This window comes from Lissotriton helveticus, chromosome 5_1, assembly GCF_964261635.1.
Source record: "Lissotriton helveticus chromosome 5_1, aLisHel1.1, whole genome shotgun sequence".
NCBI classification, from domain to species: Eukaryota; Metazoa; Chordata; class Amphibia; order Caudata; family Salamandridae; genus Lissotriton; species Lissotriton helveticus.
In genome coordinates this window covers 1,480,784,524-1,480,811,080 of record NC_136065.1, presented here as the reverse complement: position 1 = coordinate 1,480,811,080, position 26,557 = coordinate 1,480,784,524, and the positions used below count along the sequence as shown (strand labels likewise).

At 40.9% G+C, this 26,557-nt stretch overlaps 1 protein-coding gene across 1 annotated transcript in view; it reads left to right on the top strand.

Annotated features, from left to right (window-relative positions):
- Positions 1–25,426, top strand: part of LOC144755495 (protein phosphatase 1H-like) — a 157,350-nt gene extending 131,924 nt beyond the window's left edge. Inside the window, exons 9-10 of the mRNA XM_078644474.1 lie at positions 5,626–5,777; positions 23,366–25,426. Coding sequence (XP_078500600.1) covers positions 5,626–5,777; positions 23,366–23,513 — 300 coding nt within the window. The 3' untranslated portion in view covers positions 23,514–25,426. The remainder of the gene's footprint in view (positions 1–5,625; positions 5,778–23,365) is intronic.
- The last annotated feature ends 1,131 nt before the right edge of the window (positions 25,427–26,557 follow it).

The window sequence follows — 26,557 nt, the reverse complement described above, 5'->3', positions numbered from 1 at the left end:
TTCCTACTGGTTCTTACAGGGAAATATTGCATTGGTCTCATATTCATCTACCATGGCTTTCAGAGCTTTTGGAGCATTTATAATGCATTTATATGAATGACAGAGCTGGTGTAGTTTGAGAAGTTTAAATATATGTTTTGTAGAACTAAAAAGGTTTGTTTTAACACATACTTCTTAAACTGCACTTGGAATCCCAGCCCCAGCCTTTTTATGTTGATTGTGTAGCAAGTGCTTGCAGATGTACTATGCTACTTTCCCATGGGGCCAAAAAAGAAAAATCTCAGGGAAGATTCCATTTAAATGAACATTGCTCTTTTACTTCGCTGGATATGTCCTCAGATGACAAGTACAGAGTCCCGATGGTCAAAGAGCATTATACATTATGCCATGGGGAGGAATAAAAGGCATGCCAGCCACAGACTACCAGGTCGGTGTACCAGCACATATCTATGCTCATGTTTGAGGCAGCAGTGGTCCATGAGAAGCCTGGGTATTGGGTCATGACTCACTGCAACTTTACATAGTTTCCTGTTTATTTTCTCTGCTGCTGCATTAAGCTGCATCTTGTGAAATGCAGACATGCATGACCGTGTGTGCAAGCTCCAGCAGATCCATTGGCAGAAGCTATAGGCAGGTCAAGGAGACGGCCTGCTCTGGCATGCACACTCAGTGCCTACCACCCTCCAATTTATCCCGAGCTGGCAGGGACTCATGGCAGACACCAAGAAGGCCTCCTTTCTTGCAGCTCATGAGTTTAAAGGGACATGACTAGGGTATATATCCTCTGTGATGGATTGGTCATCCTGACCAATCCATCACAGAGGAAGGAAATAAAGAGGAGCTAAACCTTGAGGCCACCAATAAGGGGAAACGGAAAAAAAATAGAGGGCCCACCAGGAAGTCTGGGAGTATATAAGGAGTATATTTCTATCAATTCACGAGACGCCAAGGACCTGACATGGTGTGGCCTGACTTAGCCCTTCTATTTTAGTGGCCAGTGACAGGATGGAAAATAGCAGATCAATGTTATCCGAGGGAGTGGGGGGAGGAGAAACTGTTGACCTGATCTGACAGGAATTACCAGTAAGCAACCAACAAGAACTAAGTCAAACCATGGAGCTCACTTCTGTAGCGCTTACTGGGCCCTTATGACTATTTTCCTTACTTCATCTTATGCTACTAATAAATTCAGATGGTCCTCTGATGAATTTTGCTCTGTGCTGAAAGGGGGTGGATATTCCGGGAATGGGCAGTTACTCAGAGAGGACCTGGAATAGGATAACTGTAACTTAAACCTTACTACAATAAATCGAAGAATAATCTTTCGCAATATTTTGACAACCCAATATTAATGTTAACTCTCAAGGAATGATGAGACAGAACAGCAGTGTCAGATTTAATGTATAAAGTTTAGGTATTCAGTCTAAAGGATAAAGAACATTTGCATTCAATAAAGTGACATACAGCTCTAATAATACATTAGTAAAAGATTTATTGAAATATACCATGTCTCTGAGGTTCAGGAAGAATAAGATGAGTAGATGAGGAAATCTTCCTCAACCGAGGTAGATTCTGATCACATACTGCGTATGTATCAATAGGTATAGGTAGCCAGGTGAGCCTTTGTAAAAGACTCTCAAGAGAGTTCAGCAAGGTTTCAAGTAGCCAGTCCAGTTCTTCAAGACAGTGATCTGTCTATGTTCACAGATTTAACAGCAAGAGTCACAGCGACATGGCCTGGACCCGTCATCCAAAAACGTTCAATCTGCATCGGGACACGGTCAGCAGTAACAAGACCAAATCCCAGAAGTCTCGGAAACCAGTAGCGCAAAGCCAAAAAGCCAAGCCAAGCCCCCTCATTCTTTCAGAAATTAGCAATTATACTTAAACTGTTTCAAGGGTGACATACCTTAACATCAATGTCAGACCATTCAGTTCATTGGTTAATCCGCAATAGGGTGATTTTGGTATGGCAATAAAGAAAACACAAATCCAAAAAAATATGGTGAATCGATTACGCAGTTCCTTAGGTCAAGAAAGCATAGGACACATTGAACTGCAGGACATAAAAAAAAAGAAAATATAAGGGTTCATAAGGGCACTTTCTCAAGCAGCTGTTCCAGAGTGTAACAAGATTTGTTGCACGTCCACTGTTCAGTCCGGTACATGTCAAAGGAAACAGCTATCATTTCAATACAACTTGGAATATTGCGAGAATTTCTCATACGCTTTGAAAAATATTCATTCCATAACTTCACTGGAAAGGCAAATGAGGCCTACATGAAATTTGGGCTAACATACGACAAGATCATGTTAAATTGTGAATTATATTAATAGGAACATAGCCTGTGAGTTAAAAATATGACAGAAGGGAGGAGCCAAGCTGGCGACCGAGATGGCTGCATAGACGCTCGGCTCCGTGAGCCTTCTCATCCGCGCATACATCCTGGCAAATATCCTGAGCCGTAACGGCATATTTAAGTAGGCGCAGGACAACTTTCACTGACGTTTGCTCCTGAAGCTTTTACTTGCGGCAGACCCGTTGAAATGTCCCCGACTGTTTTGCGGCCTTCACGGAGCTGGGACCGGGGTGTCGAGTGAGGAGAGTAGCCGGCCGCGACTGCGACAACAGCGGCCTCTGGTGGAGGTGGGGAGTCGGCCGGAGGGCACCGAAGTTCTGATGGGCCGATGGCGACGGTGCCGACCCAGTCCATCTAGCGGAGTGCCTTGTGGGATGTGCGGTAAAGCAGGGTCGAGGGGAGTGCACAATACTTGGCCCCCTTTCCAGTGTTGTGTCCGGGCATGACTAATGACTTCTCCCGGACTCGGCGGGCGGCTCCCAGGGAGCGGCGGAGATTTTGTTTAGCCTTTTGGTGACCCTTTACTGAGAAGCCTGCCTTGACCTTCGGGGTCCTCGTGGTGAATCCTGTTGCGCCCTGGTGTGGGGCCCGGTCCCGAGGTGAGATGGAGAAGGACGAGGCCGGATCAGCTAAGATGGCGGATGGCACCCTCTTACGCAGACCACATCCAGGCAGAGAAGCTGCTGTGCGGGAGAGTCCTGTGGTCTGGCGACACGAGATGGAGCCCACGTCCAGAGATATACTGGCTGCGCTAACAACCCTGCATATGACCCTGATCCGGGATGCCCGGGATCTGGGAAGAAGGATGGCCGCCATTGTTGTCCCACCGTTCCACGCGGACATAGTTCGATCTCAAGGAAGCGCCGATGTGCCCGCCTCTGCGTCAGTGATTAGTGCTCCAGCTACGCCTATGTTCGTGGAGACGCTGGAAGACCCGGTTCATGAGATCGCTTTGGACGGATCTGTTGTACATGTGAGTGCCTCGTCGGGGCACTTATCTATTCGGCGGCTGGGGAAACAACGTCGATCTATGGTTTGGCCTGCCCCGGCGGTGTTTCAGCGCTTACCGGATGGTGTGAATCTCTTTCCCTGGCTGGTGAGACTGTGTTCGGACTGGAGGATGTTTTCGGGGTCGATACTGACACAGTTGGATTTCCGCCATACATATTCGGCTGGGTTTTGGTGGCTGAAGTCCCATGGAGTAACAACACTGCCCGGTCTGCCCGGATCTCTTGGACCTTCCGCGCTGCTCTGTATGCCGATTGATACGTGGATGTATGTTGGTACTACTGATAGAAAAGGCCAGGGGTGAGACCGTCTAGGACATAGTAGACCTTATTGTTGGCTGACGGTGATTTGGGGGACACTCAGCGGGGATATTATTGATTGTGCTATCGGTGATTAATGTTTTCCATGGCTATTCTGATCTTGCTTTTAGGATGTTTACTGTGCGCGGTGGTGGGGGGGGGACGGGTGGCCAGATCGATGGCTCTTCCCCACATTTTTTCTCTTTTTCTTCTTTTTCTCTTTTTCTATATTTCGGGTCTCTTATTTAGGGCGACAGGCACGCTGCTGGGGGGGGATAGGCCGTAGCCTTCTGCAGGGATGCAGGGTGGGGGGTAGGGGGATGGGTTTTGTTAATTTGTCCTTTCTTTGTTTCTATGGCCCTTTGTCTTTCTTCCTTTTTGGTGTCGTCGTTTTTCATGTTTCCTACAGTATGTTTCGTTTTGAGGGGTGGGGTGCAGCTTTGTTACGAAAAGTGTTTGTTTTTACATTTATCCTGACTTGTATGCCTTACCCCCAATACTTCAAACGTATTTGCACTATTTGCGGATTTCCTGCTTTATGCTTGCTATTGTAGGACCTTGTCTGATCGTGTGGCATTGATTCTGAGTTTTTCTTTATTGTAAAATGAACCTTCTCGAATCCTGAATCTTGCATTGTACGCTTGAACACAAGTTATATCCTGGACACTTATTAGACCCCGATTTTTGGGCTGCTGTATTCTTCTATATTGATATGCTGTACTTACGACTTGACTAGCGGCCGGCCAGGGTGGTTGTAGGCCCATGCGTGTATTTACTTGAAGTAACAATAAAGGATCTCAAAAAAAAAAAAAAAATGACAGAAATACATTAAGAAACATTTCATTCTGATCAAAATTAATGCATGTCAGTATAATGGACTGCTAAAAACATTTTTGTCGTCAACATTAATCATATAAAAAAATGCATATTAATCTTTGTCATTTATGTGTTATTCGACTAATACATATGTGAAATACATGCTAAAGAAGTTTCATGAGAACACATCTAAATTTAGTTGTAAAGCACCTACTGTTCTTTTGTCTTTTTATTGATGCACATGTTATTACATATAGTGATATTGTAGTTCATTTTCACATGGAAACCAAACTAAATCACAATAATTTCTTTTAGTCGTATTAATATCATATTCATTATATGTAAATCAAATCAATCAGCACAAAAATCCATGACGTGAGATTTTTCTCCTACATTATTATAATGCATATAAATGAGTGAAAGTTGTGTTTCATGGTTAAAAGTCACATCTATATTAATTAAATTAATAATACGTCTCAAATCTATCTTTTCTTCTGCATGCTTATAAGATGCAGTAAAATTCATATTCATGTCCATTTTCAGAACGTGAAACTTTGCACATATTTTTTGTGGTTTACACAGAAGTTTTCATAATCATTTATTTTATCAATAATATTGTTAAGATGTAATCTCTGCTCTATCATCACCAATACAGTGAAAGTATATGGGTATATGAGGGCCACTTTTCTCTTAGTTCACGAGAAGCTAAGGATCTGGCAGAATGTGTTCTGAATGAGCCCCTTTATTTTACAAGCAGGGAAGATGGGTGTACAAATGTTATCACATGGACCCGGGGGAGTAAGAAGAAGTAGATGATCTGCCAGAGATTGTCCTGACTGAGCACTTCTAATTGAGAGGGAGAATGGGATCAGCACTCTAGTGCCACCAGTGAGGACCTCTGATAAACCTTTTCTGCTTTACTGCTAATTGGACTGAGTGAAGGAATTTAAGCTTGGAATGTACATAATTCTGAGAAAAACCCTCAGAGATTGACTCTGAGCAAAGCTGTTACTACTCTAGGTGACTTTGCTGAATGGACTGTTTTGTGAATAAAAACCCTTTGAATTGAAAACATGTCTAGATACTATAGTGGTGTTCGCAGCCCGCTTCTTACATGATCTATTTCTGTATTACTTTTTCAGGTGAGAGTTTACGATCTCATGCATCATGAACATTGTCCTGATGATGTACTGGTGCTGGGCACTGATGGGCTTTGGGATGTTACCAACGATAAAGAAGTGGCTGATGTAGTTGCCAGTGTTCTCTCAAATTGTGAGCCAGATAATCCAAGAAGGTAATGAAGCAGCAAGCGCACACCCACAAGTACCATTATTTATTTTGTATTGATCATCATAACGCAGGTAATCCTAATATAGTACATAACATACTGAATCAATATTCTATTACAGACACCCTTTTAACATTACCTGGACTGTTGATTAATGGGTTAGCTCTATCCAGCAAAGACGACATGTACTAATTTCTGTATTGTTCTTCCTTTCTTAACAACTTTTTATATGGGTTATTTGAGATAAAATGGATAGGCATTATATTTATGATCTTCGAAATCGATTCCACGTTTTAAAACAATTAATCCTTGATTGGAGGAACAAATCCCCTCCTGCATTTGTCTGGGGTGTAGCCCTCGCACTAGTGATATTTTTCCCAAATCTACAGGCATCACAACTCATGCTCAGCCTATCCTAACAGTGACCACTTGAGTCAGAAAAACCGCTCAAAAATATTACATCATATCACATGGAAAAAGGCCAAGAATACCAAGGGCCAGCTTACCATTCCTTGGAATAACTGATAGCCAGATGTCCTACTTCTTGGGAAAAGTTATTTGTATTGGCAGTGTAATATCTCCTCATAATTGCCTCCCAGAAGATTCTCAGTCTAATACAAAATGCAATCCCCAAGAAGTCATTCATCAAGGGTGACCTAAATATAAAGGAATGGACAGAGATCTACACCACCAGGGTTTTGCCCAAATAGTGAAGCAACTAATCAACATACTTGGTTACAGTCTTGATACTGTATTTGGCTATTTCCAAAATTGATCATCTCTGGTTACTGTGGCTTTGGTGTGTAAGGCCTTGATAAACTTTACCATTGATAAATGTAGGTGATGTTTAAATCCCAAGGCAGGTGAAGCAATCCAGCTCCCCACAGCCCACAGTAACTAAAAAATGAATCTGCCTAGAAAGGTTTGCTCATGCATTACAGTATTCATCAAATACCTAGTTACTTATGTCTTTGGTAAGGTGGCCCTATTCAAACTTCTCAGACTTGTAGCTTCAAACAGAATCTCGTCAAGCAATAAACCATTAAGAAAAAGTATTGACTGCAAATGGTACTGCCTCTCCATGATAATAACATGTCTATAAGCATGCTTAGCTAAGCGATCAAAAGGCTATTTTGAAATCTTAAAAATCTTAACAGACGCTCAACTCTGTCTCCTTCTCAGCACCTTATGGTTTTATTTGAAACACCAACGTGGTCAACGATATTATCCAATTGTGTCCCATGCCATTCCTTGCACACACAAGCGTTCACAGAAATCTCCTCAGACCTCAAGAAAACATGACTGCATCCTATTTGCAAATGTCATCAGCCTAGAATGTACTGTCTCAGATTCACTTATTGCCACATTCTTACATAGTCTTGGTAGTAGGTGAGGTCCTGAAAAACGTTAATCTAAAAATTGTCACCCCTCTCCTAAAAAAAAGAAACATGAGCCAGAGATTCTCTACAACGTCGTCAGGCTTCTATCAAGGAAAACATTTGCTGACAACCCCTTAGAAATCATGGTCTGCACCCAACTATCCTCAAACGCAGCATGCTAATCAGGTTTTAGTCCCTCCCATCGGACTGAAACCTTGGCTCTCTGAGTTATGGGTCATGCCTGTGCACTCAGATCACTTACCTTTTTAGCAGTTACCATTGACCATTACATACCATTTGGTCTTATACTTTCCAGATATGCCATAATCTAATTTGGAAAGGTTCCTTGTGATTATAATCAATCGAATAATGCTGTTAACATTAGGGACTATGAGTAATATGTCTATGAGGCAGAGACTGTGTGCTCTCGAACATCTATAAATCTTTGGGTTTCAGTATTGGCAATATTTATTACAGAAACAAATTGCCAGAGAGAATGTTAGGATGTAGCTTAAGTGCTATATGTTTGTGTTTTGGCCTACTTCATGAGTGGACCTGGGTGCAAAAAGTGCACATTCTTTAGATTGCAGTAGTTACTTCTGAAATGTTTCAACTAGGGCAAAATCCCATCATCTAAATGTAAAACCTCAAATTTGATGACAAAAAGAATATGGAACCAAAGTTAAAGTTTTGGCATCCATCTATCAGGGCCAGTAGGTTTTCAGAAACAGGAAAACCCAGCCAGATTGAGGTTAGACCAATTACAACTCCAACTGGTCTCCAAAATGAGGATGGCAACAGGACAAAAGGTGCTTGGAACAGTTTTAGTGGCCAAACAGGTCTCCCAGGGGTACCAAATGCGTGAGGTGAGGGAGGCAGTTGAAATCTGTTTTGTGAATGGTGCAGTAACAGCAGCATGGGGACCCAATGGGCACACTGGTTGGCACCGACAATGGGGGATGCTGCTGTTTATGGTCTAAAGTACTTAAAGCATGCAATAGCTCTGCATAGAGGCACTTGGTGCTTTTCTCACAGATAACAGCATCAAGATTAATCAATATGCTTATGATACACAACTCTACCTGAAAGTATACTCTGCTTCATACATCCAATGTCCCAAACACTACTAGCAAATCATTCAGGCCTGGATGTTCAGCGCCTACCTGAAGCTCAACCCAACCAAGACAGAATTCCTGTATTTTGCAAAAAACAACAAACGAGAAACAGTATAAACCTTGCTCAGTGACCTGAACCTTGACAGCTTTGAGCCCCAACTTTCACAGAATGGTAAGTCTTGGATTAACCCTTCACATCAACTTCACCCTCATGGAAGACATTGGCAAAAAACAAAGATGGCCTGGTACCAGCTCTCTCTTCAAAAGAAATTGAAACATTTTCTTACAGAAAGTAACTTCAGAACTGCTGTTCAAGCCATTATACCCATGCCTGGGGATGGTGGTAATGCCATGCCTCATGGTCTCCCAGACTTCACACTGCTGCTCCTTAATGGAAGTCATTCACTCACCTTGCCAGCCATTATCAGCTTCAAAAGCAGCTGAATCATATACAAAGCATCACCACCAACACCCTGCTTATCCTGTAGACAAGCTCACCATCTCTGGTGGTTCGCTGTACACCCACAGCCAGGATACCATCAGACCGCAGTGTGGGGTATCACTCATGTCATGCTGAATACTCCTTAGTCTTATGGAGTGACCTGGAACAATCTATGCTACTTGAGGTATTTGAGTTTAGGAGTCCTTTGGGCCTACTATTCAATTGATATAGAACAGTTTTTCTCCTACGGGCATTGGCTTATCAGGATGGAAACGTCGGCCTCACACAAGTCTGTTGTTGAAAACTTGAGAGCTAAAATATCTGGGTATTGAAATAATGCATACCTTGTCTGAGTGATGCAAGGTATACACCACTTGATTACTTCTAGAAGAGGCTGCTGTTTTCAATGATGGATAGTGCAGCCCTCATTAAGAGGTGCTACTCTTCGGATGCCTCTACATTTTTCAAGGTGTTTGATACCTAAGTTGCTGTTATACAAGTTAAACAGCTTGCTGGTCTCATTGAACTGGACTGGATCGAGACCTGACCTCGAATGACATTACCAAGCAGCATAGCTCCAGCAAATGGTGCACTGGCTGGGCAACTGCCCCAATCAGGAAAAGCTTCTGTTAATGAGATATCGCCAACCCGTGGACCTGAAATATTAATTTATTATTCTAGTAGCACACACATCCCAGATTTGGGAATGGATAATGAAGAGGATCTTGAGGAAGACTGTTTCTCATTACTGCTCTGCTTTGGGGCTTGTCCACTTTACTATACTGAGACACAATACCCAGATGATTCCCGGGAAAAAGTGGATATTGCAAAACGATGAGAGTCCTATATTGTGACACTCATTTTGTGATGTTTAGTCATGTGTGGGAAATATTAGGGCGGTAGCCCTGCTAATTCTTACTGGATGCACCAACTGCCCAAAGCTTATCATCTGATCTGGCACAGATTTGGTGGCACCCACCCAATTCAATATTACTAGCCAAAATGCAATCCTAAACCTCAGGTTGGACAGCTAGATTCTATGGCATGTTGGTCACTCTGCAGAGAATAGCCCATTGCTGCCTTAAAGTTAAAAACTAAATGGGAGAATGGTTTTGGGGTTCCAATGTTGGATACTGAATGGGACAGGATATGTAATTGGATCAGGAAAGTGACAGGTAATGCCCTTTTCAAACTCACACAGTTTAGATTTTTACATAGGACACATTTTGCACCATCTGTTATTCGCTGGACTTATTCCACTCAGGCAGGGTTCTCCCTAGGTGTGCCTTTGGAGATGCAGATTTATTGCAAATGGCCCCGGCGATTACAGTATTCTGGAGGTAGTGAGTGACACAGCTCGTACATACTGAGGGGATATTACAGTGTATATTAGAATTACATCTGAGGCCAAAAAAAGTGAAGTAAACTAAAAAAAGTATAGCACTCTTCTTGCTCCTAGCCAAAAGATGCATTGCAATACATTGGTTACAGAGCTCACTCAGTCCCTGCTAACAGAAAGAAGTCCCTTAGCCAATATTAGCCAATCAGTACTGTAAAAGTCTACTCAGTTTCTTCATGGCACTATCTGGAGGAGACCCATGCATAATTAAACACTGTCTACTGACAGTGTTTAATTATGCATGGGACATCCCACTCCTTTATTCTCTTGATTTGGGCCAATATCTCCAGCCATTAGGACATAATAGTTTGACAATGCCACACTTGTGCAACTCTGATCCCTGGTTGGGTAGATAGTGTGCAGTATCTTGGGGGAGATGTATTGCACTAATTTAAAACATGCATTGTTCAACATCTTTCATACACCGAATTTTAAGCAAGTCCTTGGGGCTAATGGGATCATCACTAACACACCGCCAGGCCTCTTCCACTCACAGGGATGCTAGACATTTATGTGTGCGTAAAGCTCGATATAATTGTGATATAAATAATTTTACAGCCTTCCACCAGAGTGAGCATGGCAATCAACTTCTGTGTGGATCCTGCATCATTTTCCATCCCACATGAACTCCACCAGCAGTTTATCTATTTCCCGACATACCTGGCAGGGGATCTCATGCATGGCCCATGGGAGAACGTAGAGACACCTGCATGAGTGTTATTTTAACCATCAGGGACAAATCCAATGCATTCCAGAAGACAATTGATGGACGTAGGTTATGGTTTACCAGTCCCATATTCAGATCATAGGTGTGTTGTACAGCGTGCATGATGTACATTCCAAGGTGTTTGACCCCATTCTCCTTCCAAGGTAACGCCAACATCCGGTAGCAGGCCCAAGGGTATCCCTTCAGCTACCTTAGTGGGAACAAGGCTGACTTGACACTATTAACGCAGAGTCCAGAAAATGCCCCAAATGCCAGCATAATATTCAGCAGGAGCGGGGATGATACCAGTATATTACGTCAAAAATATTATAAACTAAAAAAAAATGCGGGGCAGAATACAATATTGTTTTCTTAATTTGCTGTGTACAATGTAGTTCACTTTAAAATAGATGTATTAAATATTGCTTTTTAAATAATTTAACCTCTATTAATGATTACATTATTATTAGTTAAGAAATATGATAATTGATTTTTATTTTTTAGCACAACTTATAATTTTTAATGCGTAGTTTCATTTTTCTTTACATTTAATTAATAATATTTTATTTAGTACTGGTTCTTTATGGTGTAGGGGATTGGGGTGGGAAGTTATTTGAAATATAAATAGTTTTTATTTGCATAAAATTGTTTACATACATTAAATAATTAACTCATAATTAAATATTAAAAATGATTTCATTGAATGATTGTATTTTAATTGTATTAGAATAGTTTGTAATATTTAATCTGTAATTAAAAATGTGTATGTAATAAGTCATTTTTAATTCACGTGCGGGTTAGGGTGGAAAGGTATTGTAATTATAAAGTACTGTTTTATGTTAAAATATTAATTGATAATTATGTAAATTATTGAATGAACTGGTGTTTAAATTTGTTGTTTTCTAATTAATTTAATATCATTTAAAAAATATATATATATATTTATTATTTGTTTTAATTTTGATATATTTGTTGTTAATTATGTTTTATTTATGACTTTTTTATGTTTATTTATTTGAGATGGGGCAGAAGTAAATGTATTAATTTCAAATATTTTGAATTTCTTTTACTTTTTAAATTAATTTTGTAATCTGAAATTTGCTTCAGCTACATTCAATTTTATCTCTCTAAAATTAATATAGTTTTTTATCTCTCTAAAATTAATATATTTTTTATCTTAAATATCTTTATTTTATTTTGTAGTTACATGTTGTTTTTAATAGGAATTGGAATGTTACACCAAACCCCTCCAAGTCCAGCACTTTCTATACTGTTGCTTTGATTGGAGTGGGAATTGTAAATCCAACCCCTTCAAAGTCCCACACTATCTCTAGTGTTATCTTGATCGAGAGGGAATAGTAAATCTAACACCACCAAAGTTCAGCACTTTCCCTGCTTTTGTTAAGACTGGAGTCGGAATATTAAATTTAACACCTCTAAAGTCCAACACTTTCCCATACAGTTGCCCAGATCGGATACCTGGCCTATTGGCAATTCACCAGAAATTCAACTGTAATCATGTATGTTGTGGACTTTTGATGGTGATGAAGTAGCTGCAATATATAAACTAAATGCATGAGATTTGTACAAACAGTGGTAGTTGTTGCTTAGCATTAATTCAGTTTGTTATTTATTGCTTGTTTTCCATTACCACCCTAGTGGCTAGTTATGGTGTACAGTGAAAGTTACTATAAATAATGAAATAATTTTGATATGTGTAAATATAATATGAGATTGTAATAATCATTGACCGTGGAAGTCATAAAAGGCCAGAAACTGCACTGAATCAGTAAATGATTAGACAGTTAGTATTGATTCTGGAATACAGACATGGTCTACTTGGGAGGCATTCCGCTTTATAATTCGTGGAATCACCCCTATTACTGTGCACTCTCATTCCATTCCATATATTGCTTGTGGTCTATTAGGGATTATTAATCAAGGAAACGTATAGGCCATGCCCAACTATGTTAATCATACAATGATTACATTGAGCCCTTATTTGATATATTGCTTTATAAATCTCTGTATATCTTAATCAATCGTGGTTATAAACTTTGAGATGATCTTTATTGTGAACTTATTCATAACCTCACGCTTGAAGATGGGGATTATGGGAAATATAGTCCTTGTTTTTGTCATAAAAGACCAGACGTGGCTTTGAATCAGTAAATGAATGGCCTTCAGCTATGGTTTCATGATTACAGGCAACGCTCACTTAAGCGGTAGATCTTGTCATAATAAATTTAATTCACCCTTATAACTTTGCACTCTCAGTCCATTTTCATATATTGCATATTGCCTACTAGGGGTTAGGAACCAAAAAACCATATAGATTGCCAGTGCAGTCATGTAATGGTAATATTTCCTGGGCCCAGCAGTGTTGATCACACAATGTTTACAATGAACCTTTATTCATTATATTGCTTTATAACTCTTTGTATACCTTTATTTATTATGGTTGTAAACTTTTTGAGAAGTTCTTTATAGTGAACTTATTCAGATCCTCCCACTTTAAGTTGAGAATCATGGGAAGTGTAGTCTTCAAAATGATTGTATTTACTTTAAGAAGAATCATGTATAATTATACATTGTTGAACTGCACATAGAGATGAATTGAAATGTGTTGGACTGATAAAACAACATCTAGTCATGATTGATTCTTCTATTGGCTAGTTACAATGTGCAACTAAAGTGTATGCATGATTTTTTCTATGTTCATTAACTAGTATGCGTATGTTTATATTGGAAGATGGGGCACTTACTTGACAAAGGTTTGTTTACAAGACGAAACACATTGGGGCTGATTACTAAATCGGTCGGAAAACCACCGACCCCAAGTCGGAGGCTTTCCGACCGATGAGACTGTAGTCAGTTTTTCATGTTTAGAAGGGTAGCAATCACGTGGACACTTTAAATACGATTGTAATCACGGTAGCGTGTCATGTGATCAAGGCCAGGCATGGCCGAATCGCATGATGGCAAACTGTGGAAAATAAAGAATTGCACAGAATTTTGGTGCCTGTGTCCTAACCTCTCCTTGGGGGGATTGATGCAGCGGGTGTTGAAACAAACAAACATATATATAATTTTTTTTGGGGGGGGAACTCTGGAAAGTTCCAAAGTTTTAGGTGGACAACACCACCAACACGCTAAAACTGCTCACCTCAAACGTCTTATTTTCTGGCAGAGTTTTTAATCTTAGGATTAGCATGATTTATTCTTCTATTGGCTAGTTACAATGTGCAACTAAAGTGTATGCATGATTTTTTCTATGTTCATTAACTAGTATGCGTATGTTTATATTGGAAGATGGGGCACTTACTTGACAAAGGCTTGTTTACAAGACGAAACACATTGGGGCTGATTACTAAATCGGTCGGAAAACCACCGACCCCAAGTAGGAGGCTTTCCGACCGATGAGACTGTAGTCAGTTTTTCATGTTTAGAAGGGTAGCAATCACGTTGACCCTTTAAATACGATTGTAATCACCGTAGCGTGTCATGTGATCAAGGCCAGGCATGGCCGAAACGCATGATGGCAAACTGTGGAAAATAAAGAATTGCACAGAATTTTGGTGCCTGTGTCCAAACGTCTCCTTGGGGGGATTGATGCAGCGGGTGTTGAAACAAACAAACATATATATAATTTTTTTATTTTTGGGGGGGAACTCTGGAAAGTTCCGAAGTTTTAGGTGGACAACACCACCAACACGCTAAAACTGCTCACCTCAAACGTCTTATTTTCTGACAGAGTTTTTAATCTTAGGATTAGCACGATGCTAGCTTTAGAGTGTGGTGGTGTTGAAGAGTGTTTCATATAAAGGAGTTACTCTTCACCAAAACTTAGAGAACTACCAGAGCTTCCATCCTCCTTTTTTTTGCATAATTTATGCAGCAAAAAGTTAAGTTTCTCCTAATATATTTAATGTATCTTTTAAATTGCTTACTGATTGCTTTTATATTTTGTTAATATATATATATTTTTGATTCACATCAATCCAAACTATATTTAATTAAATTATTATTTTGCTGTGTAATATTTTTAATACATTACATATGCTATATAGCTATAGGCGTATTTAAATATACCTTTTGTTGATGACATTCTTATCCACAATGTTTTTACTATATTTTGCAAAGTATGTCAGCTCAATATTTTCCTTGACAATATTTGTGACACAGTATTCTTGTGTCATGATATTTTTGTAGGATATTGCCATAAAACCAACAGTAGAAAATAACTAACCGTGGCTTCCTACTTTACGCTTCCCCTCAGCCTTTCCACAGTCTCTATGAAACTGGATCACAGCCCTCCTCCTACAAAGATGATTCACATCCATGATAATTGAACCTGACTTAGACCATTCCTTACCCTCAACCCCTAATTCTGCAGTGTGGGACTGATCTGAAATGTTAAACACCAGTAGACACTCTTCAGCTCGATTATGTCAAAGGATTACACATAGAAGCATACAGGTATGATAGCTGCTGAATAAGCTCAAGAACACTGCTCTCACTCTTGAGCCCTCTTTGTGTCCTCCAAAGAGACATAGGACGTTCTTTCGATTTTGGTGGTCCTCGAGCTGTGCCACCACCGCGCATACCGCTGGGGGACCGGCAAAGCTGCGGTGCACCGGGCCACCGGATTATCATGGACCACCGTACTCCTAATAAGCCCCATAGCCCTTCCTCCCCTACGTCCATATGTGGAAACTTGGGCAGGTTGTTCAAACTAGGCACGAACTTTTGGTACACCCGCTAGGCTATGATTTATATATCCCTTTAACAAACTTTCCTTCCATTTCTGATCCTCTACCATTCAGTCCACTCTGCTATGAATGTTCAATTTAATCTCACAAAGCTCCAGAAAGAGGACAGGCCTTGAATGTGCTATCATTATCATTCCTAAGTGCCCTCTATCATAAAAGAGTCCCCACCTCAATTGCTTCTGTTCTCTCTTGCTGACTGCTGGTTCTGCTAATCATGAAAGCTTTGTCATTTTACTTACTGTATAATTGCACTCTACCCTCCTTATTGTGCTGTGTTGCCTTCAGGGGCATGGATCACACTACAACTATAAAACACTAAAAGAATCAGATATAACTTTATCTAACCAATATCATAACCCTATGCCAGCTTTAACTCACCCGTTTGGGTCCACAACCAATGAGTTTTGGAAAACCTGTTTGGAATTACCATTCTTTGGGAAGTCGTTTCTTCTTCATTTTGAGAATTTTTACACCTTGGCGGAAAGGATCGTCTCCAGGGGACCGGTGAGCAGGATCTCGGCGTGCCCAGAAGGAGAAATCGGCCAGAAAACGGAACGCAGCGACGCGGGAGCCTACCCCGGCCGCTGCGAGGAAAGACTGCCTGCCCCGGTAAGCGCTGTGCAAGAAAGCGCGAAGTTAAAGATTTGCCGCAAGCTCTCGCGAGAGTCTCGGCGGCCATCTTAGAGTCAGGCGAGAGGGCCAATCAGCGAGCGAAAAAGGCTCGGTGGCCATTTTGGAGTCAGGCAGCACTTCTATTGGCTGCGAAGTCCCGCGAGACTATCGGCGGCCATCTCGACACCAGGCAAATAAGCCAATCAGAAGCGAGATTGGCTCGGTGGCCATTTTAAGGCCAGGAAAATCGATCTGCCCAGGAAAGTGCCGATTTTCAAGGCAGGAAGGCAGAAGTGCACAACAAACACAGGCAAAAGCAAGGAATGACACAAAAGGACAGATAAAGGGCATCAAAGAAAGAAATAAAGAAAAATAAAGGCAACAGAACAAAAAAAAAGAAAGGAGTAAATAAAGGGGCACAAATGAAAGAGAATTAAGGGCATATACAAGGAGAAGACAAAAGGAGAACAAGGAAAGAGACAAAAGAAAAGAGAATAAAGGCAAAAGGACCAGGAAAGCCTAGAAAAGGCTAAAATAAAGTACAATAAAAGAAGAAGAAGAAGAAAAAGGGAAATAAAAGAGACAAAAGAGAAAAGAGGAAAAAGGTGAACAAAACGAAGAAAGAGCAGATAAAGGGAAGAAGGCAAGAATGGCAGATCCAAAGCCCAGCGCACAATACAGGAGACCACTACCGTTCAACTTATCGGAGCCACAAACAGGAATAAGGTGGGAGAAGTGGATCAGACGGTTTGAAAGATATATGGAAGCGACAGATGTAGCAGACGGAAAGAGACTAGGGTTACTGCTGAACTTAGCAGGGGATGACGTCGAAGAACTTCTGGTGACACTGCCTACCGAAGAAACAAAGACATATGAAAATTTAAAAAAATGCCTAACAACCAAATTCGACCCACAACGAAACATTGACTTCGAACGATATACATTTACTATTGCGTGTCAACAAGTCGACGAAACGCTAGATGACTTCGCGACAAGGCTGAGGAAACTGGTGACACATTGTGAGTTCGACAAATTCGATAACGAACAAGCAATAAGGCTACGGATCATAGAAGGCTGTCGCGACACGGGATTCAGGGCAAGAATACTCAAAGAACCGACCTCATTGGAGAACATCCTGTCACTAGGGAGAGCAGAGGCGAGAGCAACAGAACATGCCAAGGAAATGGAAAGAGGGAAGAACGTTGAAATCGAACACGCACACCTCATGACAAACAAATATCGCACAGGCCGGTGGAAGAATGACTGGAGGGAACAGAAGGAGAGGAGACAGCATGAGGATACATGCTACAGGTGCGGAATGGAGTTTCCACACAGAGGCCCGTGCCCAGCGTTTGGCCAGACGTGCAGAACGTGTAATGGAAGAAATCACTACGCCAGTATGTGCCAAGGCATACAATTCAGAGACGACAGAGGAAGAACAGGAAGACAACAAGAGCCAACAACAAGACATGTCAGGTATGTCGACAGAGCAAGAAGAAGTTCATCACGAGGGTCAGGTGAAGAAGAGGAAGAAGAGAAAGTGGAAAGACTATACCACATGTCGGAGGGTCACGGAGACGAAAAAGGAGAAAAAACACACTGTACAGGCGGAAGCACCCAGGAAAAGACGGACTTGCCGAAGATAGGAGTAGGAACACATGAAGCGGAATTCGTACTGGACAGCGGTGCAACATGCAATGTCATGTGCGTATCGGAATACGAGAAGATGGAAGCAAAGCCGACACTGAGAGCGTCCAAGGTGAAGATTTTCACCTGGGGGTCAAAGAAAGAGGTAACAAACATGGGAAAGTTCACAGAGGAACTGGAATATGGAGGAAAAAGGAACAAAGGGGATATTCATGTGCTGAAAGGCGATGTCCCAGGACCATGCTTGCTGAGCAACAGCACCGCCCAAACAATGGGTCTCATAACTATGACATATGACAAAAAGGGAAATGAAAGAAATACTGAGAGCAAGCGGAGAGAAGACGCAGGGACCAGAGAAAGAGGAAGAGAACGAAAAAGAATCACTAAGGGAACAAACACAACAAAGAGCGGCCGTAGAAAGAGAGGAGCTAGAAGCAGACGAAGAGAGGCTGGCAAGCGGAGAGCAGAAGGAGAACAACTGAAAAAGAGAAGGAAAGCTGGTCGCAGAGAACAGCGACCAAAAGGGGAATGCAAGGGGACAAAGAGACTAAGTAATAAAACGTAGGAGGCAGAGACGGTGGGAGAAGGGTCGACCAGACCTATGGACTCTCTCTCTCTCTCTCTCTCTCGCTCTCTCTCTCTCTCTCGCTCTCTCTCTCTCTCTCTTTCTTTTCTGACCACAACAATAAGCAAATGCTGTCTAGGGTGGAAGGGGCGGAAATGATCAGAAGAACAGTATCATGAACATTTGTCTGCAACAAAGGGGGAGATGTCGTGACCTGACAAGTAGGGACTGAGGACACTAGGACCCTGTGGGTCATGAGGGAGATGACCAGGTCACCAGACACCACATCTGGTATGGGGACAGGAAGGGGACAGATTGACCAGGACGGGCAGAGGGGACGGACATGCATGTAACCCGCAGCAGCGATAAGCGAATAAAGAATACTTGAGAAACTGACCTGTGTGCGAAGCATTGTGTTTGTTCGGCGCCCACCAGCGAGACACGACACCACCTTATTTAGGGCAAAGCTACCATTACTATGACCTGGCAGCCCAGTGTCAACTGGCCCATCAGGGATTTGACTGCAGACCAAGCTGAGGCTCTGCCTTCAGAAACCTAGGAGTTCCACCATTACTATATGAGGAGGGACAACCGCGAGTTTGGTGGGTGTAAAATCTGATAATTTTTGACAGGTTCCCTACTTCCATAAAGCTCTAAATGAGGACATTATTAATGTTTTCTGTGGGGCATGCTTTAGGGCTACACAGGTGTTTTCGGAAGCATGTGGGTACCTTATGAAAATATGGGAATGACTGACTGCTTATAAGGAGGGGTACTAATGCCCATTCTTTACATTGATGTAGCAGCCTATGGTAACCAAGGATGCCAGGGATAAAAGGAATTTCCACTAAAAATAAATTGTGACCTCTAAAAAGCCAAAAATGCCTTAACCCAAAAACCCACCACCCAAGCTACATGGTGCCTCCCCACAAGAAATTTCCTGCTGAAGTCTTTAGTAACTTGGCATCCAACAGTGGACACAGTCCTTTACTCTGGTATCCAAAGTTCAGTTAAGTGAAATATTTTTGACGGGGACCAATGGTAAAATAGTTGGCCAGTTCTAACTATAAGTCCCAAGTATACTTTATATGCGCATAGTCCTGTATCGTAAAAGCTACCAATTACATTTTTCCTGGTGGCAGGGTATAAACAGGAACTGGGTACACCCACAGCATGTCACTGTGATACTCCAAGGAGTCCTAATTCTGGGTTCCTATTTAGAGCTCTCACGGGCAATTGTTTGAGATTTGTGGCTGGGAGGAGCTGCAAAGCCAGCTTACTGCACACTTTCCCAACAACTCATTTCCATGGTCATCCAGAAGAAACAAGAGAATATACCAGAGTGCAGTCGTTTTTACCCAACCATTCCTCCAGTTCTTAACCTTTGGATCCAGGAGAATCTTCCGTCTTAGGAGGTGGCTAAGTTATACATCTACATCTTTGACTAGTGTAGTTAGCCAGTTAGTTCCTGAGCAATGAATATATGGTCAAACTGCGAACATCTGGGGAAATGGGCAAGAGATCATTTACAAGACCACAATACAAAAGCAAATGACTCAGATTCTACCACTACAGCCTGTCTAAAGAAGTGACATCGGTGACTAGCTAATTAGATAATATTCTGTCAAGACTGCTGAAAGAGCGGCAGTCCCATACCAAAGGTAGATTGTATGCTATGTAAATGTGACCATGGCAGATCTTATGGTTCCTAATCTCCATTGGCTAGATAAGGTTATCCCCTTTAGCTAGAATAAATGGACCATATGGTGTCATTGAAGACTTTTTGTCTCCTTGTCTCTGAGGAGCTACAAATAAGCTATGTATGGCAACCCTGGGGATATGGTACTAAAAAGGTGATGAAAGCAGTTATACAACCCAGATGTCTCTCTTTCTGCTCCTAGGTACCTGTATTGAGGTGTCCGTATCGCCCCTGGACAGTCTCTGCTCCTCAAGGTGTTTTCACAGCAATCCTTCCTATTAGCTGACCTTGTGCCGAATTTGGCCAATTCCTCTTGGCAAGCTTAGTGTAACTCCTCATGCAGGCTCGTACATCTTCATTCTCTTCCAGATCAAGAAGCAAGGCAAATCTATGCCGTGGTTCCTTCAGGTCCTCTGGAATCCTGGTTCAAAGTTTTTATTTTCTTACATGTGTGTGCAAGTTTCCTCATGCTAGGTTAATGAAGATGAATCAAGTACTTGTTGAGTGGGCCCGTACTTATCCTTCTCTACCATATGGACTGCCAGAGCATATAATAGAGTTATCATAGGTGAAGCTTTTACCAGCTGTTGCTTGGAAAAATTACAGATTTCCTGTCCACTGTCCACACAGACATCAATTTGAGCTTGCTCAGCACGGATGTGCATTTGCCTTCTCTCACAGATCTGTTGTCAGTGAAGATGAGTGCAATTCAAGAAACAGGTGAGTTTAAGTTTAGGTTTAAGTTTTATTACTATGCATGATTAATTAAAACCGTTGCAGACAGTAAATTTAACAATAAAATGAAATCACATTGCGTTAATACAATAAAAGTTTTAAAAGTTTCAAATGAAACGCTTTGATGTGTACGTGAAACTTTTAAGAATAATATCAAAAGTGCATATGTCCCTAACACAGTCAGCAATGAGTCTATTAGATGGCAGCTCAACAGGGAATTTCTTTTAAAACTGGTGAGATGGTCCCCTGCGGCAAGTAAGACCACCTGTAGCAGCTGTTTTTAGCATCCAGGTTCTGTTGTGAGAGGCCGGTGTTACAAGGTGGCTCAAACAGTGCCCAAAGGTGTGACTGTTGCATGTTGGTTTTTCAGCTTTGTTGCTGTCAGAGCAAAACATTTAATGAGGCAGCAGTTTAGCCATGCTAAAGATGGATTGAAGCGCAGCATAACTGCCTGCCTACAAGACCTGACACCATGCTGATTGAAGAATGGCTTTAGAAACATTTTCCGTAGGTCTTTTAACTTCTCGCAGATGCATATGATGTGGAAAATCTAAACTAAAACAAAAGCACTGCCTGGTTACTTCAACCACACGTCAAGTACACCAGTATCAGGAAGGGAGACTGTAGAGTTTGCACATGTAGGTTGGCATGTCCTAAATGGACAGCACTACAACACCACAAAGGAATATTCCACCTTGTGCAGCATCCACATGGGGGTGGAGGTTAATTGGATAACAGCACTCACTAGTTCACTTACATATAAAACCACACACACTGAAGACATGCATAATGTATGCCCCAAACACGATAAAGGCCAAATACCACAGTCATGGGGTCTAAACTGAAAATTTGCCTGGGACAGCTGGTTAACCGTCTCCCCCAAGTAAAAAGGCTTGTGCCCCTGACTATAAACTAGTTGGCAGCACCACATAAACTGGATTCATAGAAAGCAGCAACCACCTCTCACTCAAAAGTGCTACACTTTGTGTGTTCCCTGATATCTGGGAACAGTTCTGGAGTCAAGTGTACTGTAAAAGGGAGAATCTCCAGGGTGCTTGCAGTGTTGTCTAGGGGAAAAAGGACAGAGATGTCCAGCATTAAACAATGTTATTGGTAACAAGGGTACCTCAGTGTTCAAAGACCATAGATATAACAATCAATTTGCAAATACATAAATTGATACATTTTCAATTTATATATATATAAAAACGAAAGTATGTCTGTCTGTCTGTCTGTTTGTCCTTTATGCATTACTACACCATTCATCCGATCGCCATGAAACTTTGGGAAGTTGTTGAGTACACACCTGCGAAGGTTTCTGACATAAAAACTTTTTAAATATCGACCCCCCCAGGGCCCTCATAATGTTTCGAATACTGATGTAAGCACCAGACGGAAAAACTAAAAATCGTGTATCCACAAGCACTCGAATAAATAAATAGAATTAAAACACCATTCATCCGATCGCCAGGAAACTTTGGGAAGTTGTTGAGTACACTCCCGTGAAAGTTTCTGGCATAAAACTGTTTTTAAATATCGGCCCCCCAGGGCCCTCATAACCTTTCGAATACTGATGTATGCACCGGACGGAAAAACAAAAAATTGTGTTTACACAAGCACTCGAATAAATAAATAGAATCAAAACAACACTTTGAAATGTTTTCCATAGTAAAATGAATAAGTTTAAATAAAAATTACACAATGTAAATTGAATATTATCATAACGAGTTTCCTTGAATTTCCTTTCTTCGGAGATCGCAGCAACGCGCGACGGGTAAGCTAGTCATAAATAAATAAAAATATTTAAATCAATGTGATGTCACAGTGAGTGTTTTGGTGAGCAATGTGCTTGGTGCTCTCATACAAGTGATACACATGTGTGCCAATTGGTGATTAAGAGTGTGTATCAGTAAGAACAACACAACCCATTTTATTCTTATGTACAGTCAAATTAGGTCAGTAGAACTAGTCAACATTTTGATCCTTTAGACAGAAGGTTCATCATCAAGACTCTAAGAACATGAGCTTCAGAAAAATGACTGAAAGAGAGCACACAAAATATAGAAGGTATGGGATTCCAATGTATGCAATGAGTGTATACTCAGCAGGCACCAATCAAACATTGCTGAAGGCACCAATGGGCTCTATTCAGCTACACCTATAGATTCAAAATACACGTCATCAGCCAAAATAGCAGGGACAAATGGAGGGGGGGAGTACACAGTTAACGGAATTAGAGTCGAAAGACTCCCTAAGTCATCAAACATTGCCAGTGTGGTTCAGATGGGGTCCAGGGGATATAAAGTGACGTGTCAGAAAGTATTGTCAGTCAAAACAAAATTGGTCACTAAAGAAATTATATAGGAATGAATGCCCTGTCATAATGGCACATACCTGGTAATGTGAGTGGGACAGAGTGGGCAGCTAATAAAATGTAAAAGCAAAGCAGAGAACCTTCATCTGAACACAGTGTGAATGACATTCACATGTTGACTATTCTTAACTTTCATATTTTTTTCCTAGGTTTACAATGGTAGCACAAGAATTGGTGATGAAATCAAGAGGAGTCCTGAAAGAACGAGGGTGGAGGTTGGCCAATGAAAAATTAGGCTCCGGAGATGATATTTCTGTTTTTGTCATTCCACTTGGTGGGCCAGTGACCTACACATGACATTTTTTCAATATCCTGGAAGACTCTTGAACAAGAGAAAAGGCAGATTATGATCTTTCAAAAGGGAAAGACTTGTGCCTACAGACCAAGAAGGTCTACTGCTGAACCTTTGTGGATACTGAACACTGAACTGACGTATTGTCCACATCTGGTGCATTGTCATACCCAGAGGGAAAGGGCTGCAGTAGTACGCTATGATACAGGCATGCAGCTCCCATCTTTAATGACTGTCTTTCAAAATCTCTTTAAGATACCAGGTACAACAGGTTACACTGTGGCTAACATATGCCCAGTCGTCTTTAGGGCACATAAATCGGCCCTCTAATCAGGTTAAATACGAATTGGCACCATGGGTCGTTCACAGACTGAGTGACACATAAATGGTGTTGTTGGTGTAATGAAGATCTATATTACAATGCAATGGCTCGTTTGTTAGTAAATCATTTTTGTAAGAGATTATGGTTTCTAGACCCTGAGCTTTAGCTCAGTTTTACATACCTGAGTGGTCCATAAAAATATAACCAATATGATGGGTTGGGAGTAATTGAATGTGAAATGTAAATATAAGGCACTGCATAAAAGAATGTGTTTATACTTGTATATAGGAGAAAACGGACCCTTGGCTGTGGATTAGATAATACCTTGAAAAAGCCATCATGTACACTTTGGTTTTCAAGCCTCAATCAGAATGCAAATCTTTAAGTGCTGATTTACTGAACTTTGTGCATTACAGCCACTCTAAATGCTAAAACATGTAGACCAGCAGTACACTTTTATTTGGAAGGACCATTTGTCACTTTTGAAAAGTGCTATTTCTTGCTATGCAGTCTGGATATATTTTTTAGGTACAAATTGGAAAAAAACTGTTAGAAATGCACCAGCAAAAATACAAAAATGAATCAAGCTTGCAAACTGAGAAACTGGTGTCGGCTTTAAAGTCTGTTGTTTGCGTGTAATCATATTGCTTTCAATATATTTCCAGCTACTCCTTTTTGTCAATGGTGTATAACACTTTTTGTGAAACACGCAATTCTCATTTTCTCCCATTTCCAACGCAATCTTCATGCACTTCAAGAGAAGCTACATTATATCAAGTATAAACTTGCTGCTTGTAGAGCCATTATTGTGACCAGCCCCGCCACGTTCATTGCATTTTTGCAGCACCAGCACAGCTCAAAGTCTATGTACTGAGATATTGTAAACACACCGCCTCAATAATGTTATTCTTGGGCTAAATAGTGACATATATTAATTAATCCAAGACAGCACTTTTCAAAACAGAAAAACAATGTACCTCCACTTTCGTGTTGTAATTTCCAACCAACAAAATACTTGGTTGAAAATACAGCTTGATGCTTTCCCCTAACAACCGCCTCCCACTCGTTTCTCTCCTATTTTCTGGTGTAGGGTGGACCTCTATCGTTTTTTCAAGGCATTGAAATATGCAAGGCTCCAGTAGTCGATGTACTACACTTTGTAGCATAAAAGGCATGTATGGAATCTGTATAGGTATTTTGCAGAGACCTGCACATTGCCGGAAGGGGGGAGTGGGTTTATCAATGATGCCACCTGAGAGACTGGGGACTAGATTTATCCAAGTTCTCTTCTTCCATTGCCATTAATAAAATAAGCAGACAAAATCGATCCAATTCTCTTTGCATATAATTAACTGTTCATCCTCAATTGCTTGACTGATATGTCAAGCATAGATTTAAAGTGTCACAATATGAGAAGTGTCAATTAAGAATGGCCAGACCTAAACTGCAAAATGTAATGACCAGTGTTCGGCCACAACTGATCTTAATTTGAACCTAAACTATAAACTACTTCATTAAGTAATGGCCCCAGAGGTCCTGAGTTGATAATGAATTAGGACAAGTGACACCAAAATAAAGGAATCTCTCTTGATTATATATGATTGCTTGGTATGTCTTCAATTTGGCACCAGTTTAATGACATGAAATCCAATTTTGTGTTCTGAGGTAATAAATTATTTTAGGATAACTAGTGTACACTTTTTATTCTGCAAATGCATTCTAAAGCTAATCTATAGCTATGAGAAGGATCTTACTATTGAAGCAAATATATAAAATTATAGATTGGTAACAGTGAATTGTGGGGATGTTTTTCACCAAGGGGTTCTGAGTGACGTCAAAAATACAACAAATGTGAAGCTCGATGTCACTCAAAACTCCGAGGTGAAAAACATGCTGGTAATTCACTTTTTATCCATCTATAATTTTCTGTTGTGCATGGCCCCCACAATTATCTGCCTCTGCCTCTGCCTTCCACTACTGCGCACTGGCAGAGAATAATGGGATAGCTATACAAAGCATGCCCTCTCCTCCCTGACACAAATGTGAAAACTAGATATCTTACTTGCTATCCTTAACCAAAACCCGCTATCTTGCCTGCCTTGCTTCCCCCTCTTGCAGCTGTCCTTTCTGCTTTCAGTCGAGGAAGATAAGCAGAGCTGTGCTGACAGACTCTCAGCCCTGTCACATGGCCTGGAAGTCCTTTATGACATCACAATAGTTGATAATCAGTTTTGTTGTCAACTGTTGTGATGTCATATCAAGGAGTTATGACTTTGAGAAACTGAAATAAACGATAGATTCTGTTGATGAGAGCCGTACATAACATGTTTCTTACTATAGGAAATTATTGTAGGCTTCATTAATTAGCTGGTAATACATAGTTCCAGCGACAAATAATCATTTATAACATTCATGTAAATACTGTCAAGAGGTGTGGAAATAGACATTTACAGATAGATTGTAAACGTTCGATGTCCGAATAGTGTAGCCAGAAATATTGACTGACATAAACGTAGTGTGCTATATATTATTTAGAAATATATATTTGTATTATACTCCATTGGGGCAATATTTATTAGAATATATTTAGAACACAATATTTCGGTCAAATACAACATTCTGGCAATGCGCTATGCTGGTATACATGATACAATCATGTGAACCCTTCCACAAACTGCATTTTCATGAATATTCCTTGGGAAACCCATCTCAGCTCTTAAATCTTAG